The 19,016-nt window shown below is 42.0% G+C and overlaps 1 protein-coding gene across 1 annotated transcript in view; it reads left to right on the forward strand.

Annotated features, from left to right (window-relative positions):
- DNAH9 (dynein axonemal heavy chain 9) overlaps positions 1-19,016 on the forward strand; it is a gene marked incomplete at both ends in the record, with an annotated part of 297,882 nt that overhangs the window by 95,834 nt on the left and 183,032 nt on the right. Inside the window, 2 exons of the mRNA XM_082861738.1 lie at positions 10,842-10,998; positions 17,323-17,427. Of these exons, the coding sequence (XP_082717864.1) occupies positions 10,842-10,998; positions 17,323-17,427 (262 nt within the window). The remainder of the gene's footprint in view (positions 1-10,841; positions 10,999-17,322; positions 17,428-19,016) is intronic.

The raw sequence follows: 19,016 nt of genomic DNA on the forward strand, positions 1-19,016 counted from the left end.
TTCAGCCCCGTACTAGAAGTACTGTTTTAATCAACAGCTTATCAATTTTGAGTACCTCTTAATTTCTCAGGCACTACTGCAAGTGGGTGAGAGATAATTGATGCAAGAGTCTTTGAGGGTGATTTGCTGGGTAGGACGCAACTAGCAAAGTCTTACACTTTCTTTTTAAGTTTTTTTAATTGAAATATAGTTGACCTACAGTGCTATATTAGTTTCGGGTATACAGGATAGTGATTCAGTGTTTTGATACATTATACTCCATTTAAAGTTATTATAAAATATTGGTTGTATTTCCTGTGCTGTACATTACATCCTTGTATCTTATTTATTTTATGCATAATAGTTCATACTTCTTAATCCCCTTCCCCTATCTTATCCCTCTCTCCAGTCCTCTCCCCAATGGTAACCACTAGTTTGTTCTCTGTATCTGTGAGTCTGTTTTGTTATATTCATTCATTTTATTTTCTGGATTACACATTTAAGTGAAAACATACAGTATTTGTCTTTCTCAGTTTGACTTAACTTCACTAAGCATAATACGCTCCAAGACCATCCATATTGTTGCAAATGGCAAAATCTTATTCCTTTAAAGGCTTTTGCACAGTGAAGGAAACCACCAACAAAACAAAAAGACAACCTGCTGAATGGGAGAAGATATTTACAAATGATATGTCTGAGAAGGGGTTAATATCCAAAATATATAAAAGAGCTCATACAACTCCATCAAAAAAACAATCTGATTTTAAAATGTGCAGGAGACCTGAACAGACATTTTTCCAAAGAAGACATACACATGGCTAGCAGGCACATGAAAAGATGCTCAACATCACTCATCATTAGGGAAATGCAAATCAAAACCACAATGAGATATCACTTCACACCTGTTGGAATAACTATCATAAAAAGACAACAAATAATAAATGTTGGTGAGGATGTGGAGAAAAGGGAACCCTAGTTCACTGTTAGTGGGAATGTAAATTGGTGCAGCCACTATGGAAAACAGTATGGAGGTTCCTCAGAGAATTAAAAATAGGACTACCATATGATCCAGCAATTCTTTTTAAGTTTTTATCTGATATTATTTTTGAAAAACTTAGTAATCTGTAAACAAAGAAAATAAAAGTTACCAGGAATAACCGTTGTTAATATTCAGTCTGTTTCCTTCTCATGTAGATTTTGAAAAAATGAAATTGCAACCATATGCTGTACATAAAATATCATAGACTTTTTCATGTAACAATATATCATGTATATACTCTCTAAATATTCTTCTAAACCTCTTATAGCTGGATTATCTTCTATTTACAAGTATCCCATAGTTTATGTAACATAACCACATTATGGGCCATTTAAGTTGTATCTAAGCTCTTACTGCTAAAAATAAAGCTGCTGTGAACTCACTTATATATAAATTTTTACTATATTTCTCATTATTTCCCCAGGAGGGATTCCAAGAAGCAGGATAATTAGATGATACATACTTTCAAGTTATTCTTAAAAAAGGTATTGTTCCCACGGTCACTAGCAGTTTATGAGGTGGTCATCTCACAATATCCTTACCAGCATTAAGTATTATTGTTTAAAATACTATTAACTTTATAAGTCAAAATGGTATCTCATTTGGATCTTGATGTTCTTCATTACTCACAGGCTTGAGCATTTTATGTTTATTGGCTGTTAGATTTCCTTCTCCTGTGAATTTGTTGTTATTATCATTGCTCATTTTATTACTTTTACACTTAGCAAGTTCCTGCCCATTTTAAGATCAGTTTAATATTCACCTGTATTGTATTATAGTTTATGTTATTTTACTTTTTCCTTTAACCTTTTTTAATTCTTTGGTAAATTTTTTGACTACTGAGTAAAGTGAATGTTTTCATCAAAACATTTTTGTAAAAAAAACAAAAAAAAAAACCCACATTTTTGGTTACAAGTGATAGACGCCTAACTTAACTTGAACTAACTCAAACTAACTTAAACAGAAAGAGGACTTGTTAAGTCAGACTTCTGGGGAAGGAGTCCAGCTTGCTGCAGTGTAACCAGCTTTGGGGCCTGAACAGGGAGCTATCAGGGCTTTACTGTCTCTCTCTTATCATGGCTTTGCTCTCTTCTGAGAGCTGATTCCTTTCTTGCATTGTTTTTCCTTGGCTGGAAAGATGGCCCACGCCGGATCCAGGAGGAAGAGAGACCCTCTCTTTCCCAGCACCATATGTCAAATTCCTTAAAGGGACCCTGATTGGTCCTGTTTGGATCATGTGCCCGTCTCTGAGCCAGTTACTGCAAACAATGAGATGGAGTATTTTGCTCAGGCCGAGCCTTGTGGCCACCCCTTGTGGGACAGCTTTTTTTAATAAATTAATTTTACTTATTTATTTTTGGCTGCGTTGGGTCTTTGTTGCTTGTGAGGGCTTTCTCTAGTTGTGGCGAGCGGGGGCTACTCTTCCTTGTGGTGCGCGGGCTTCTCATTGCAGTGGCTTCTCTTGTTGCGGAGCACGGGCTCTAGGTATGCGGGCTTCAGTAGTTGTGTCTCACGGGCTCAGTAGTTGCGGCTCATGGGCTCTAGAGAGCAGGCTTAGTAGTTGTGGTACAGGGGCTTACTTGCTCCATGGCATGTTGGATCTTCCCAGACCAGGGCTCAAACCCATGTCCCCTGCATTGGCAGGTGGCTTCTGGCAAGGTGGGGAATACTTTGATTGACAGCCCCATGGGAATACTCCATGTAGAGGAGAGATGGCTTTCCAAAGTGTGGAGTCCTGGGAAAGGAAAACCCATAGAAACTATGTTAGGGAGCATATAATTAAATGTTTTGTTGTTGTTGTTTCTAAGTAGTCAGTAGGCCCAGCACATGAGTTATGGGTCCTTTCCCTCACTGGTTTGTGATGTTTGCTCAACCATATTCAGTTTTGAGTCTATCAAACTGCTTCAAAGTATCTATTCTTATTCTGTTTCATCAGTATATTAATCCATCTATATGCAATACTCTTTAAGGATTGTAACTTTATTGTGAGTGGTAATATTTTTATAGTAAAGGTCTGTATCATTCATTTTCATTTTCCTTTCCTTTTTTTTAAAGTTCTTCTGTTCTTTCAAATGAGCTTTCATCATTTTGTCAAGTTCTAAAATATAAATTATTAGGGTTTTGATTGGTGAGCCTTAAAACCTTCAAATTAATTTTGAAAGAATGGCCAGGCCATCTTTATAATATGTGATTTGTTTTTCTTTGTTCATACCTTCAATTATGGTTCTCAGAAAAGTTTATAAGTATCTTCATATAGGTTTTGAGTGTTTCTTATTGTTATCTCTATGTAGTTTTTAATTTTTTTGGTCCTATGTAAGATTGTTTCTTCACTTTATATATATATATATTTGTTTTGTTTTGTTTTTTTGTGGGTTTTTTTTTTTTTGACCGTGCCACACAGTGTGCAGGATCTTAGTTCCCTGACCAGTGATTGAACCTGTGCCCCCTGCAGTGGAAGCACGGAGTTTTAACCACTGGACTGCCAGGGAAGTCCCTATGTATATATATTTTAAAACAACTTTATTGAGCTTTATTTTATGTCAAAAATTTCACCCATTCGAAGTGTTAGTGACTTTATCAAGTAGTGTAACCATCACCATAAATCAATTTTGCAACATGTTTATGCCCCTCAGTAAGATCCCTCATGCCCATTTGTAGTTGATCCTCACTCCCACCCCCAGCCCTGGTCAACCACTAATCTACTTTCTGTCTGTATAAACTTGCCTATTCCGGACATTTCTTATAAATGGAACAATACAACATGTGGTCTCTTGTGTCTGACTTGTTTCATTTTGCATAATGTTTTGGGGTTCATCCATGATAGAACATGTGTCAGTAGTTTGTTATTTATTATTTCTGAATAATATTCCATTTTACAGATATGACACATTTTGTCTATATAGTCATCTTAGGTAATTTTCAGTTTGGGGCTATTATAAACAATGCTGCTGTGAACATTTGCTTGCAAGTCTTTGCGTGGATGTATGTTTTCATTTCTCTTGGGTGTATACCTAGGGGAGGAATTACTGGGTAGTACAGCAGTTTTATGTTTAACTTTTTGATAAACTGCCAAATTATTTTCCAAAGTGGCTGGATCGTCTTATATCCCCACCAGCAATGTATGAGGCTTCTCATTTCTCCACATCCTTGACATTTATTATTATCTGTCTTATTTATTGTAGCCATTCTAGTGGATGTGAAGTAGCATCTCATTTGAGTTTTAATTTGCATTTCTGTAATAATGTTATTGAGCATATTTTCATGTGCTTTTTGGCCATTTATATATCTTCTTTGGCATCATTTCTGTTCATATCGTTTATCTATTTTTTGATTGATCTGTTTGTACTCTTTTTTGAGTTCTAAGACTTCTTTGTATATTCCGGACATATTGCATATATGTTTGCAAATATTTTATCCCAGCCTGTTGTTTATCTTTTCATTTTCTTCACGGCATCTTTTGAAGTGCAAAAGTTTTTAATGTTTTTTTTTTTTTTTAACATCTTTATTGGGGTATAATTGCTTTACAATGGTGTGTTAGTTTCTGCTTTATAACAAAGTGAATCAGTCATACAAAAAGTTTTTAATGTTGATGAGGTCCAGGTTGTCAGATTTTTCTTTTATGGACTGTGCTTTTGGTGTTGTAACTGAGAAATCTTTGCTTAATTTCATTATATCTTTAACTTTCTTTTCATTTACATATAGGAGAAAATTGTTTTTTTGTAAATTTATCTCCTATTTTTCCCATCTACTGCCCCATATTAAAAATTCTAAGAATTATGCTCTTGATTCTCCTTTTTCTAAGTCACTTCTAGAATTTCTAGTTATATTTGAACCATTCACATAATATGAAGCATAATTAAACTATTCAAATTTAGTTACTAAGTGTGTGTTATTTTTGGTAGATCATATGTCACTCATTGCTCTCAGTTCTTCCTGTCACGTTTTGAGAAAGACATTTACCAACTAGTGTAGGCAAACGAAGATGAGCACTAGGTGATGAAGGACCTCATAACCACGTGGCATAAGGAATGGATCTTAGAATTGGAGGTATTTATGCTGAGGACAATTTTCAAATTTTAAATATTAAAATATTATAAGATGGACAGATTTGTTTTCAGTTGTTGCTAAGGACATTCTTCTATTAGTGCTGTTTCTTATGTTGAGCTGGGAACCTATCATAATCCCTGGGTCTTTTTCCTGTGACTTGCCATCTAACCACATTGCCCCCATTCCATGTACATGCAAGTGCTTGGAAGATTAATTTGCATTTGTTCTTCTTAAATTTCACTTTGTTGGGTCTACCACATCATTTTCAATTGCTAAAATTATTTAGAATTTTGGTCTACCTTCTATCTAATCAATTATTTCTTAATTCAAGTTATCTATGAATATATTGAACATCAGGAGTCTGTGTCCTAGTAATGCCACTAGAGGCCTCCCTCCAGGTAGATATTGTTGCATCCACATTCATTCCTCAGTTACGATTATTGAACCATGTGGTAGGTGGAATTCTAGGAATGATCCCCAGCGACGTTTTCCCTTGTATCATCTCCTCTTCTTTGAGCGTGGGTGAAAACTATAAATAGGATGATATCATTCTCATGATTATATTTTGCTTTACCGCAAAAAGGAAATTATTCAGGTGAACCAATATAATTATATGAGACCTTAAAAGTAGAGCCTTCTCCTGGCTGAGGGCAGAGGGAAGGTCACAGAGGCTTGAAGCATGAGAAGAATTTTTCATGCCATCGCTGATTTTGAGGATGGAGGGAGCCCTGTGCAAGGATGGTACAGTGGCCTCTAGGAGCTGAGAGATCCCCCAGCCTCAGCACGCACCTAGGACCTCAGTACTACAACTGGTAGAATTTAATTCGGCCAAGAATTCAAATGAGCTTGGAAGCAGGTTCTTCCCCAGAGTGTCCAGATAAGGGTCCAGCCAAACTGGTACCTTGATTTTGGCCCTGTGAGACCCTCAGTAGAGGAGCCACCTGGACTTCTGACATACAGAAGTGAGATAATAAATGGGTGTTGTTTTAAGCCCTTATTGTGTGGTAGCAATAGGAAATGAATACAAATCAAGTGATTTCACCAACTCTAAGATTAGCCAGACCACACGTCTGGGATAGCCAGTCTATACATACCTGAAGTCAAGATACAACACCTTTGATATTTTCATTAATCTGCCAGTTGTTTGTCTAAAAAAAGGAAAGCTACATTTCATATATTTGTTACCTTAAGAAATAATACCTTGAAAGTGGATCAGCTTTCTGTTTTCCAAGGCACTTTCATATCTCTTGTCTCATCTTGTCCTCACAAGAGCCTGGTGGGTCAGATAAGAACAAAGCCTGTAGACATCATTTGCCCGAAGAAAACAAAACCAGCTTCAGCTCGATATTAGGAAGGCCTTTCAAACAATTAGAACTGACCCACGGTGGAAGGAGCTGGCTTCTAAAATAATAAACATGGCTCACTGGAAGAAAAGGCTCTGTGATTGTATTTGAAGGATTTAATGGGAGAAGCCTGGCGTGGTTAAAGAGCCAAACCTCTGAGGCCTCTTCCAGCACTAAAGGCCTGTCTTCCCAATAAGCAGTCAGACTACATTGATCCATATTCATGTTGTGGTTAGTTGGTTAAGGCAACAGCTCTTCTTAAAGGATTCCTTCCCATTTTCACAATTGCAGTTGTTTCTGAGGCAGCAGATTTATCTAAATTCCTTTGTACAAAGAAAATACTGTGTGATGGACCCCAGTGACACATGTTTTTAAGTCACCAAAGTTTAATAATCTGGCCGAGTTTCACAAACACTTTGCAGTAGAGGCAAGATTTGAACTCAGTGTGTCTGACTCCTGAGTCCTTGCCTTAAACCACAATAGCGTGATCTGCCCCCCTCACTAGGAAACAGGAGCAGATTGAAGGAACTGGCTTAGATGTTTAAAGAGATGGATCTAACAATCTAATTAAAGACCACAGACAGAATCTTAGAGGAGGAGCGTGTGTCCCGGAGAACTAGGACATCCTGCTGGCTCAGTGGCCCCCCACACAGAAGAAGGGAATACTCTTTCTTTCTTTTCTTTGTGTTTTCCTCATGGCCCACGCTAAAGCCCCACTGTCCCTGCCTTGGTTATTAGAACTCCTTAGACAGCCAGCCCACTTCCCCTCCCTGAACATCAGTCAATCCATCTGTAATTTAGGGGATTAGATTAGTTGATCTCAGAAATGCCTTCCAGCTCTAGAGTTCTATTATTATGGGCAAATGTATATGTATTTTGACATTTCCCCCCACGTGCTTCTTCTGGCGATAATCAGAAGCTCAGTAGATGCTCAAAAAGAGATTGACACCCAGTTCTAAGGATTTCTTTTGGGAGATTCTTGAGTTTTCTATAAGAATTCTATTTTTGTGGAACCTTGTGCTTCTAGACTCTCAGATTCCTTGAGACCCCTGCTGCTGCAGAGAGAAGAGGTCTGAATTGCCCTCTGGCTGGCAGAGAAGGCAGCCATGGGACAGAAAGGGGGTGGGAGAGAGAGTGGGGAGGAGAGTTGGCTGGGGGCAGGATTCCACCCATCCAGGCAGCTGCCTTTCCTCCTGGGGGGTTACAGGGCTGCAGCAGGCCCTCCAGGTTCTGGAAGGAACCTGAGGCTGGCAGAGGTGGAAGGCCTTGGGGCCAGTCTGGAGCCAGAACTCAGCCTAGGAGAGCAGGTACAGTTAAGGCTGCACATGGAACTCTGAAGATCTAGCTACCAGTGTTGGAGAGAAGCATTGCCAAATGGTAACAGTGACCGAGCAAGGTGAGATGGGACCTAGCTTTTCACCTTAACCCTGACTCACCTCACTTCATGGCCCACCTAACAGATCAACAACTCTGACGTGAGCTAAATCCACAGGGAAAAGTGAGGCAGCTGCATGAGCCCAGCTCACCAGGAGTTAAATGCAGCCAGCCCCCCATTGCACAGGAAAACTCCAAGTAGAATCATAATTCTGCATACTCTCCTCTTCACCTGGAGAAACTACCTTCCTGGGTTTCATCTTCAAAGGCTGAGGTAGCTATGGGAATTTCACACTTAATTAAAGGAGAGTTCAGGAACTCCAAGTCTTTTCAAAACAATTTTGGTTGCAGTGAGGATGCAGTCACCATCTGGCAAGAAAGGTGTTAACTCAGAGTTTCTGGTCAACTCTAGCATCAGATTCAGAACCAAAGAGAGTGCATTTCAGAGGACCCCTCAGATGTCCCCTCCCCATCTAGCCTGCAAGTTGAAAACCTCTGTACTGATTCTCTAAGTATTAAAAAGTTAGGTCAATGGCACGGTTTTAAAAGCTTTATTGAGATATAATTTACATGTCTTAAAGTTCACCCATTACAAATGTACAAATCGATGATTTTTAGTAAATTCTTAGACTTGTGCAGCCATTACCACAATCTAGTTTTTTGCCATCACCCTGTTTTCAGTCCTAACTCATCCTCACCTCCCTTCCTAGGCAGCCACTGATCTTCTGTCTATCTCTGTGTTTTCCAGACATTTCATAAATGAAATAATATGAGATCTTTTGTATCTGACTTCCTTCACTTAGCATAATATTTTTCAGGTTCATCCATGTTGTAACGTGTATCAGTACTTCATTCCATTATATTGCTAAATAGTATTCCATTGCATGGATATATCACATTTTGTTATTCCATTCACAGTTGATGGACATTTGGGTTGTTTCCAGTTTCTTAGTGTCATGGATATTGCTGCTTTGAACATTCCTGCATAAGTCTTTGTGTGAACATATGTTCATATTATCCTTGGGTAATTCCTAGAAGGGGAATTGATGAATCATATGGTAAACTTTACTTTTTAAGAAACTGTCAAGCTGTCTTCCTAAGTAGCTGTACCATTTAACATTCCCACCAGCAATGCATGAGGTTTCCAGTTTTCTCACATCCTCACCAGCACTTGTTATTGTCTGTCTTTTTGATTGTAGCCCTCCTAGTGGGTGTGTCATGGTATCTCACTGTGGGTTTAATTTGCATTTCCCTAATGATCAATGATTTTGAGCATCTTTTTATGGGCTTATTATCCAAAGGCACATTTTGTCATCTTCTTATGAGGATATATGTGGAAGAGGTGTATGACATATATAGTTGGGAGTCACAGTGGAGCGCAGTGGAGTGGGAGCTCAGCTGAGCTACTCTGCTCGCTCACCCCATTGTTGAGGGCTCAGGGAATACTTGCGGGTGAAGTCATGGCAAAAATGAGCCCCAGGGGGCTAGGAACCATCAGCTAAGCGGAACCTGATCCAGGTAGACTCTAGGAACGGTCAGGAGCTGGATGGGGGAGGAGAGAGGGACAAGCACAGTCCTACTGTGTCTGGCACCTTAGTCTGTTCAGTCAGCTATAACAAAATACCAAACACTAGGTGGCTTATAAACAACAGAACTTTATTTCTCACGGTGTAACTGGACAAGGCCGGTACGGAACCCACGTTCAGCTGCTCGCCGCTCGACAGGCCAATTCGAGAGACAAGTGTTGGTGGACAAGGAAAAGTTGCTTTATTCAGGAGCCCAGCAACGTGGGAAGATGGTGGACTAGTGTCCTAAGACCATCTCCAAGTTGCTGGTTAGGAGACAAAGGTTTTAAAGGCAGCATGAGAGTGAGGGAGGGGGCTGCAGGGAGCCTGGTTGGCTTGTCCTATTCGTGAATTGGTTGGCATCAATGTGAAGTTTCGAGTATCACCAATCATCTGGTTTCAACCGGTCTGGGCTCTAAGTGCTGGCGGTTGGCAATTTTCACCTGGTGGGGTCTGCTTCCGGTGAGAACAGCTTGGGGGGTGTGTCGGGCCTGTATCTGTAGCTTTCAGGGGCCTGGGTGTTCGGGACCTGCTGTGGGGCTCGTCTAGAGTCTAAACTGTACCAGTTTCCCGGTCCAACAGGTATTCTTTGTTTCTCCATCTTCGCATTTCCTAATCATTAACTCTTGAGCCAGCCTTTGGAGACTCAGGGGAGGCCTGGGAGACTAAAGCAAAAGGCTGTTATCTTAAAGGACAGGGGCACAGGGGCTTGTTTGCAGTTTCAATCCCCCCTTTGATACCCCTCAATCTTGAGGGGAACAGGTGTTGGACGAGAAAAGGAATAATGTTTTGGGTAAAGAGGTTAATCATTAACTCGGTAGAGGAACTCAGTTTTCGGGGGACTTGACCTCAACAGCTTTGGACGCTGGGAAGTCCAAGATCAAGGTGCCAGCATAGTCGTGCTCTTGTGAGGGCCCTTTTTCTGGCTCACAGCTGGTGCCTTCTCATGGTGTTTTCACATGGTAGAAGGGGCAAGGACCGCTCTACCTTAATAAGGCACTGAGCCCAGTCATGAGGGCTCCACCTTCATGACCTCGTCACCTCCCAAAGGCCCCACCTCCTAACACCACAGTCTTTGGGGGTTAGGATTTCAACATATGAATTTAGTGGGGACACAAGTGTTCAGACCATAGCACTGGGCAAGTGAAAATAGCTCTTCATGAATGGACTTAAACATACTGGGGCTGGAGGGAAGGAACCAATGAGGAATGAGCTAGAGAAGTAAGCGGGGGCAAGGGCAGGAAGGGCCGGGCTGAGAGCCCCTGGTGCCCTTCAGCGGGGGAGCATCATGATCAGATGATCCTTTAGAAAGTTCCACCCACAGCGCAGAGGGGACCAGAGCGGGGGGCTCTGGGCTTTCCTTCACAGAAGCTGTGCCAAGTCTCTCACGGCCTTGAACCTCAGCTCTATCTCACTAGGACCCAGCAGGGCCAGAGCTATTTGTGGGGCCACCTGTGGCACTGAGAGTGACCTCCACCCTCCTGTGTTTGGCAGGTGCTACATCACCCTCACCCAGTCTCTGCACCTGACCATGAGTGGGGCTCCAGCAGGACCTGCAGGCACAGGCAAGACAGAGACCACCAAGGACCTGGGCCGAGCGCTGGGCATCATGGTCTACGTGTTTAACTGCTCCGAGCAGATGGACTACAAGGTACAGGCCCAGCCTCGGGGGGACTAGGAGCTGGGCCACGGCTTCATCCTCGCCACCCTGGTCCAGCTCAGAGGCCCAGACAGGGACATCCCTGCTCCTTCACTGGAGGCCTGAGGACCCTTGCCCTCAGGAGCTTGTGGACCTCCCTGTAAACTTTAGCACCGTGGAATCCACTTCCACTGATGAGCTTGGCGACCACAGAGAGATGACTTCACCTCTGGGGTCTTCCTTTCGTCATCTATAAAATGGAGAAGCTGAACATATATCCAAAGGCCTAAATTCATTATTTGACCCAGAACCACAGAAAGGCTCATAAGTGGCTGATATAAAAATCTTCACATAAAAGTCATAGATGTGCTCTTGTGTAAAAGTGGGCATTTCCCCAGAATTTCTACAAGGGCAAAATATTCTAGGTTTGGCTTCCGAAGACATACTAGAGTAACCTCTATTCTTAGCAAGAGGTACACAAAGACAAGTGCAAGGGTAATGTTCTTCATCCAGGCACTCATCATTTTTACATTTTTTAATGTATTCCGGGCTCTGTGTCATAGAGAAATGAAAAAGAGACAAGAGGCCCATTAGGTCACTTCTCTGCTAGCAACATTCTGCTCACAACTAGACCTTATTCAGATTCTTTTTTTTGAAAAAAGCATAATAACAGATTGTCTCACTGTCTCATTTCTATTTTGTTTTATTGTATGTATTCTTGTAAACTACCTTAAGTTCCCTTTTGAAAATAGAATAGCAGGTAAATAAATTTAGAGTGGAAAAAGAAAACATTTGCACTAAATAGATCAAATATTTATATGTATATATGATGTGATATATTGCCTGTAAAATAAATTTAATTTAAAAATAAATTTAGGGGCTTCCCTGGTGGCACAGGGGTTGAGAGTCTGCCTGCTGATGCAGGGGACACGGGTTCGTGCCCCGGTCCGGGAAGATCCCACATTCCACGGAGCGGCTGGGCCCGTGAGCCATGGCCGCTGAGCCTGCACGTCTGGAGCCTGTGCTCCGCAACGGGAGAGGCCACAACAGTGAAAGACCAGCGTAACGCAAAAAAAAAAAAAAAAAAAACTTATTACTGAACCCTGACCCCACCAATTCCTCTAAGAGTACAGGGTGAAAGGAGGAGTCTGCCCTTAATCTGTCTGAACTGTGCAAAGCTTCAGTCCTGTGCATCTAGTACAGACACAGATCAGAGCAAGAACAGTAGGCATAGCTGTAGTGAGATACAGCAAAGGTAAGGTGATCCCTTCCTAGACACCAAACATCCTTTGTAACCAAACAGCCTCAATAAGTAAGCAGTTTGCAAACCTCCTCTTCCCTTTGTTGTCCAGCTATTCAGAATTATTTTTATCTCAGAGTACACACCAGCAATCAACTTAATTTATTGAGCATCACCATTGCTCAGCATCTGTTGGGAATCATGGGAGGATATCAGAGATAGATAGGTAGGTAGATAGATAGATGATAAAGAAAGAGAGAAAGAAAGAAAAAGAAAGGAAGAAAGAAGGAAGGAAAAAAGGAAAGAAAGAAAACATAGGCAGGTCAACAGATGACAGAGATGAGAGAGATAATAGATGAATGATAGATATAAATAGATAGATAAATGATAGATGATAGATAGATAGATAGACATATAAGAGATAGATGGGTAGGAAGGAAGGAAAGGAGGAAGGAAGAAAGAAAGAAAATAAAGATACATAGGTAGATGACAGAGAAATGAGAGAGAGAGATAATAGATGAATGGCAGATAGATAGTTAGATAGATAGATAGATAGATAGATAGGGTGAGCATAACCCAGTCCATTAGGAGAGACAGGAACGATATATGAAATAATTAGGGGAGATAGCAGACAGCATTACCCTGAGTGCTAATGCGTGTTCTACGAACTCTAATCCCTGGAATGCTCCAGAGCTGTGGGAGAGCCACCAAGTGCACTGGTCAGAACAGACATCGTGGAGGAGGTGAGAGCTGAGGTTGTTTAAGGTTGTTAAGGTTTGGATGAGCACCAAACAGGGCGTGCGACATTTTAACTCAACCCCACCCACTAAAACATCAGCTTCAAAAACAGGACCGAGTTCTTTGTGCAGTTGCTGTCCTTCCCCTGCTCCCTGTGCTGACTTCACCCTGAGCTCTCTTCACAGGGTTTGTCTGGGGTGAGGAGAGGAAAGGAGTGAAGGTCAGAAAGAGCCTTCACCAGCGTCACTCACAGCAGCCCATTCTGTTTCAGTATCTCCAGAGAGCAAGCTAGAAACAAACATGGAACCATGGTGGAGTCCATTCGAGTGGCTCGGGGAACAGGGGAGGCTGGGAGATGGGGTTGAGCAGGGAGAGGAGGAACACAAGACCACTGGGAAGCTCTGACCTTGACGTGTCAGGCCCCAGAAACGCTGCAGGCTGCAGGACTGAAGCAGGAGCGTGATGAAGACAAACGGTCTTTAAGGAAGACTCCCTGGGCAGCCAGATGAAGGGAGACAGGAAGAGACTGGAAGTGGGGGGAGGAACATTTTTAGGAAGAACATTGCAGTCGTTCAAACCAGAGAAGCAGAGAAGCCAGATGATGGGGTAGCAGAAACGGAAAAGAAAGATTGAGAGGCTTGAAAAAATTAAATGATACTTAGTGAACATGGGGAGGGCATGGGTCGGTGGTGAAACAGAGGAGGAGGAAAGAGGAGAGTTTGGGTTTTGTCAAGGACCCTCACAATCCCCTCTGCCTCAGGAATTCTGTAGGGAGGCGTTGGGTAACAGGGTGGACTCAAGAACTGTGTGGAGGCTTGGGGGAAAGGGTTAGGGTTAGGGTTTGCTTTACTCTACTAGTGCTGGTTGGAAAACCCATAAAACTAGCCACTTTCTCTGGAAATGGTTGCTGTTTTAGTGCTAAGACATTCTTCATATTATAGCAGCAATACTTTCCCCCTGGACCTCAATCTGGAGAGGCTATTGCTGAAACATCAAATGACTTTGCATCTGAAAGTATCTGGAATTCTGTGACTTCTCCATGGCCTCAATACTATAGAACTCCCACTCCTTGAGAAACCCTGCTCTCTACGCTTCTGAAACATTATCCTTCCACAATTCTAACTGATCTTGCCTTCTTGATCTCATTTTTGACTCCCTTTCATCACTTCAAGTTTTACTTTTATACGGATGACTCCTGAATCTGTTTTCCAGCTTAACCCAAGTTCTGGTAGTGTCTTTAACTAGGCAGTAGCGGCCTCCGTTTGGATGCCCTTCTCTCATATTCGGTCAATACTCTTCTCAGACAGTTCCTGCTGACTCCCTGTTTCCTTCCGGCCAGGTTCCTCATCGCATCAATACTAATCATCTTATTTTTCCCCGTAGGCCAGGGTGGACATCTTAAGGCATCTTAATTGTTTCCTGTCCTTCCTTCCATCATTCCAATCAGTCAGCAATGTTTATTCTTCCTTCAGCAATGCTCTCGCTTCCAGGCCTTCAACCTTATTCTGAGAGCCCTTATGCTGTCCCAGAAACTCACCGTCTTATGGCAAGGCAACAGCCCAGCCCAGCCCAGCTAATGGTACCATTGTGCTGTTGTGGTGACATCTTAATTGTTTCCTGTCAAAAAACGGGGCCACATGGAGTCCTGGGTTCTGCTCAGGCCCTTGGGGGTAAAGTGTGGGGTGATGATTATCCCCCTATGGAAACTCTACTTTCTTCTGTTTTATGTATTGGATTTCCATTTGATGAAAGATATCCACAGCTTTAAAATGTTTTAAAACCACTGTTAGCTAGAGAAGCATGGATTTTGATTCTCAAAACTCTGACTTAGTGTTTATAACCTTTGACAGGTGGCGATATATATATAATGTGTGTATGTGATATCCATATATGTAATGTGTGTATATGTGATAGTTGACAGGTTGTTTCTTGTTTGTTTGTTTGTTTGTTTTTCCTTTTGCGGTACGCGGGCCTCTCACTGTTGTGGCCTCTCCTGTTGCGGAGCACAGGCTCCGGACACACAGGCTCAGCGGCCATGGCTCACGGGCCCAGCCGCTCCGCGCGGCATGTGGGATCCTCCCAGACCGGGGCACGAACCCGTGTCCCCTGCATCGGCAGGCGGACTCTCAACCACTGCGCCACCAGGGAAGCCCCAGACAGGTTGTTTTATTATTTTACATATATATATGTGTGTGTGTGGCAACCTGTCAAATGTCATGTATATATGGCAACCTGTCAAATGTCACAAATACTAAGCAGAAGTTCGGGAATATAAGCATGTCATATAAATGAAATATAAAATATATATTACGTTTTATTATATATACGTGTATATATACATATGTATACACACACACACACTCATGAATATAATACTAGCAATTTCCACCTGCAGAATTTTTTTGAGCACACAAACACAATGCCTAGAACTTATGTCACCTCCTCAGGGAGACTGTGACTTCTCAATCTGAAATAGCTACATGTCCATTACATTTCAATAAAACAGAATGAATAAATAAATAGCCACATTACCCTCATGTTAAGACTCCATTGGGACTTATCACTACTGATAGTTTAGTGTTCGTTGTCTGTTTTCCCCGTTAGGATCCAAAACCCTGAGGATCGGGTCAATTCTCCCTTGTTCAGGGCTGAATCCTCATGACCTAGGACAACCCCTAGCACATAGCACAGACTCAGAGTAGATTTGTTGCATGAATAGAGAAATCACTTAATTCAAGGAGCTTAGTAAAAGGTGGGGTTGCTTCTTCCCTCTGTTTTCAAAGTCTGCCCCGCATCTAACCTAGCTTATGTGATGTTAGACTGGGTCTCCTAAAATACTGATTTAATCATGTTTTTCTCTGCTCCAAACCTCCAAAGATCTCTTATAATAATTCAAGCCTTTTCAGAACCATGACCCTCTTTATTAAATCAACTTTCATGCCAAAATGACACCTTTATTTTTCTCTGTACATACCATGACTTTGCTCATCCTTTGTCCATAATCCTTCCTCCTCCTGGAAAGCCCTTATCCTTCTGCTATGCCTGCACAGACACTGTTATCTTATTAAGCCATGATTCCAATGTATGTTCTGAAGATACCATGTACTTCTGTGAGATATCAATACTCCAGATCTTCTGGTTCTGTTCTTGTGTTCCTTCCACTACGCTAATGTTTGCCAGAATGCGTTCTGAGAAAATCAGGGGTCACATGAGAAAAAAAAAAAATCCTAGCCATATAACAAAGTTGCACTAATTTAATTTTGCCTGACTTCTCAGGGCCCTTAAAATGCCCCTATACATTGTAAATTGACCAAAGTGGGTTATAGAAAGCAGTGTTTTCCAAACTTGATTTACCAGAGAGTCTTGTCTTCGAGGAGCATCTCCCAGCTTTGGCATTCCATGAAATAAACTTTGGAAAGTGCTGTTGTAGTACTATGTGAAATTCACTTCTTTGGCAAAACGGGTCCATCTAGAGCACTTTGACCCACCCCTCTCTGAACTGCATAACATTTGTGATCTATATTTATCCATTGGAACCACTGCTCATGTAGCAATTTACCTGTTTTATTTGTATGCCTTATCTCCACAACCTAACTAGAAGCTCTTAGAGGGACTGAGCCTCTCTGGGTCTAGCACGTGAGCTATGCATGGAGCAGATAGTCAAAAACTGCCCACTGAGTAAATGAATGGACTTTTCGACTATTTGCATGTTCTGAGCACATCAGTGATGTTTCCTTGCCAATGGCCTTGAGTGTCTCCCAGCCGTCTCTCCCTTTATATGGCTCCATGGTTTACTAGTTCACACTGAATGGCCAGAGTGGTTTTCACTTTTAGGACAGATATACCATCTCCCATCTGAAATTATCCCCTTACTCTCATTTAAAAAGATTTACCTGTAGTTTATTTCCAAAAGAGGTTATCCCTTCCCACCCACATCTCCAGCTTCCCATCACTCTGGGAAACCTGGGTATTTTGCATGAATTCAAAGAGACAGACATAAACTTTTTCATCAGCACATGCCGAAGGCTGAGTGGAAGGATTTTTGTCTGTATGGTGCAAGAAATATAATATTTTATTCGTTTCCTGGGATTTTGAAAGCTACAGAATCAATACAAGCCTGATGACATTTTAAAGGGATTTTGGTCGAAGTGTCTTGAAAAGGTTCTGTTTGATCCCATGACTTATGTTGGCACCCAAAGCCATCAAAATTTTAATTGTCCTTGAAATTTTAATACGAGTTTCTAACCAGTGGTCTTTAGGGAACTGGAAGTTCTACAATAAAGGGGATGCAAGATTACTTAGATGCGTAACAGTAAGCCCAGCAGATAGTAATTTAATCTTTGTACATTTTGTTGCAGTCTTGCGGCAACATCTACAAGGGCCTTGCTCAGACTGGTGCCTGGGGCTGTTTTGATGAGTTTAATCGAATCTCCGTGGAGGTCTTGTCAGTGGTGGCTGTGCAGGTATGGGGGCCAGAACTTGATGCGAGTGCTGTGGTCTTCGTGCCAAGCACTGAGGACTTGTACACCCTCTTGCTTTTACCCTCTCCTCATCCACTTGCCTCTACCCTTTCCCCTGTTGCACTTCCTGACCTTTCTTCCACCTGCTAAAGTCAGGCCTGGGTGCAGGGTGTGGGTATTGTGCTGGTCCCTACCAAGATGGATCCATTTACTGGCCATGATTTTCCATTTCCTCCTCTGTGAAACAGGAAGAAAGAACATCCATGCACCTGCTTCATAGGGGTAGGAAAGGATCCAAAAAGATGGCAGAGCCCAGCTCCTTAGAAGAGGCACAGACTTGGGAAGTTGTCAGACCAGGACTTGAAATTCAGCTCATCCGTTTCCTTGCTGAGCATCCTAGCCAGGCGCCCCACCTCCCTCAGCCTCGCTCACCTAATTATGGACAAAGTGAGGGGGCAGCATGAGTGTTGTTGGATGAAGAAAATCAGTTTTTGGTTAGATTTCCCCTAAGCATGGCACTTGTCTTTCAGGTCATCCAGGAAGCGCTTACTAAACACCTACAGCGTAGTCAGTGCTGTGCTCAAGGCCAGTGTGAAGGGTCCCCAGTTGAATAGGACACTATTCCTAACTTCAAAAATCTTGAGTTCTTGAGACACTCTTCAATGTTCTAGATGTGATTTGATTTCTGTTATCTTGAAGCCAGGCCTTGAAAAGATGGAGAGGATTTGGATTTGGGTAAGGATCCCATAGACAGTGGGAGCAGCAGAAAGAGCGGGGGTAGAAAAAAGTGAACAAACCTTTGCTGAAAGTCTGCTTTGTACCAACTTGCTGATGCTTGTCTGCATTGTTTCTTGGTGAAGCTCCTGAAAGTTGCAGAAATGTAGGTTCTTCTCTTGTTCCCAGGAGTGATACGGGGTCTTCCCTTTCCTTAGGGTCGTTTGATTCAGTAGGAGTAGGTAGAAGAAGTAAGGCACAGAGCTGCCTGAACACCCTCTCAGCTGAAAACCTTTGACTGGCTTGGTTCACAAGAGCTGATTGTGCCGTCACACTGGCAGCCTGACGTTGGCTGCCACGGAAATGGGCAAATCCTACAGGGGCATTTGTTTTTCCCTGGAGAGCTGGTTGTTACACGTTTACCAGCACACCTCTGCCTCGTGAGAATATGAGGCCGGTGTTGCCAGATCCTTTACATTTTAAGGAGAAGCTGAGAGTCCAGATTTTTATTAAAAATCTCTAGATTTCCAAAAGTTGGCAATTTATTTAATCAAAAACAAAACCTGAGCTGAACAAACAAAACACGTCCACTGACTGCATTCACCTGTAAGTAGTCACCTCACAACTTGGAACCAGGCATGATGCTTCTGTAAAGACTGTTTGAGTTTTGTGATATAAGATGTAGAGTAAAAGAAAATGAACCTTTCTTGAAGTACTAATTCTAGGCCTAGAAGGGTTCTGAAAATCAAGAGAGAAGCATAAGCTTCTTGCCACAGTGTCTATTGGGATCGATAACCCATAATTATTTCTACCCATCTTTATGTCCACCTCTTTCATCTTTGCTTTTATGATTTTCTGCCCCCTTTCCTGGCTTCTTC

Source organism: Leucopleurus acutus (genome assembly GCF_964270905.1).
Source record: "Leucopleurus acutus genome assembly, chromosome: 19".
NCBI classification, from domain to species: Eukaryota; Metazoa; Chordata; class Mammalia; order Artiodactyla; family Delphinidae; genus Leucopleurus; species Leucopleurus acutus.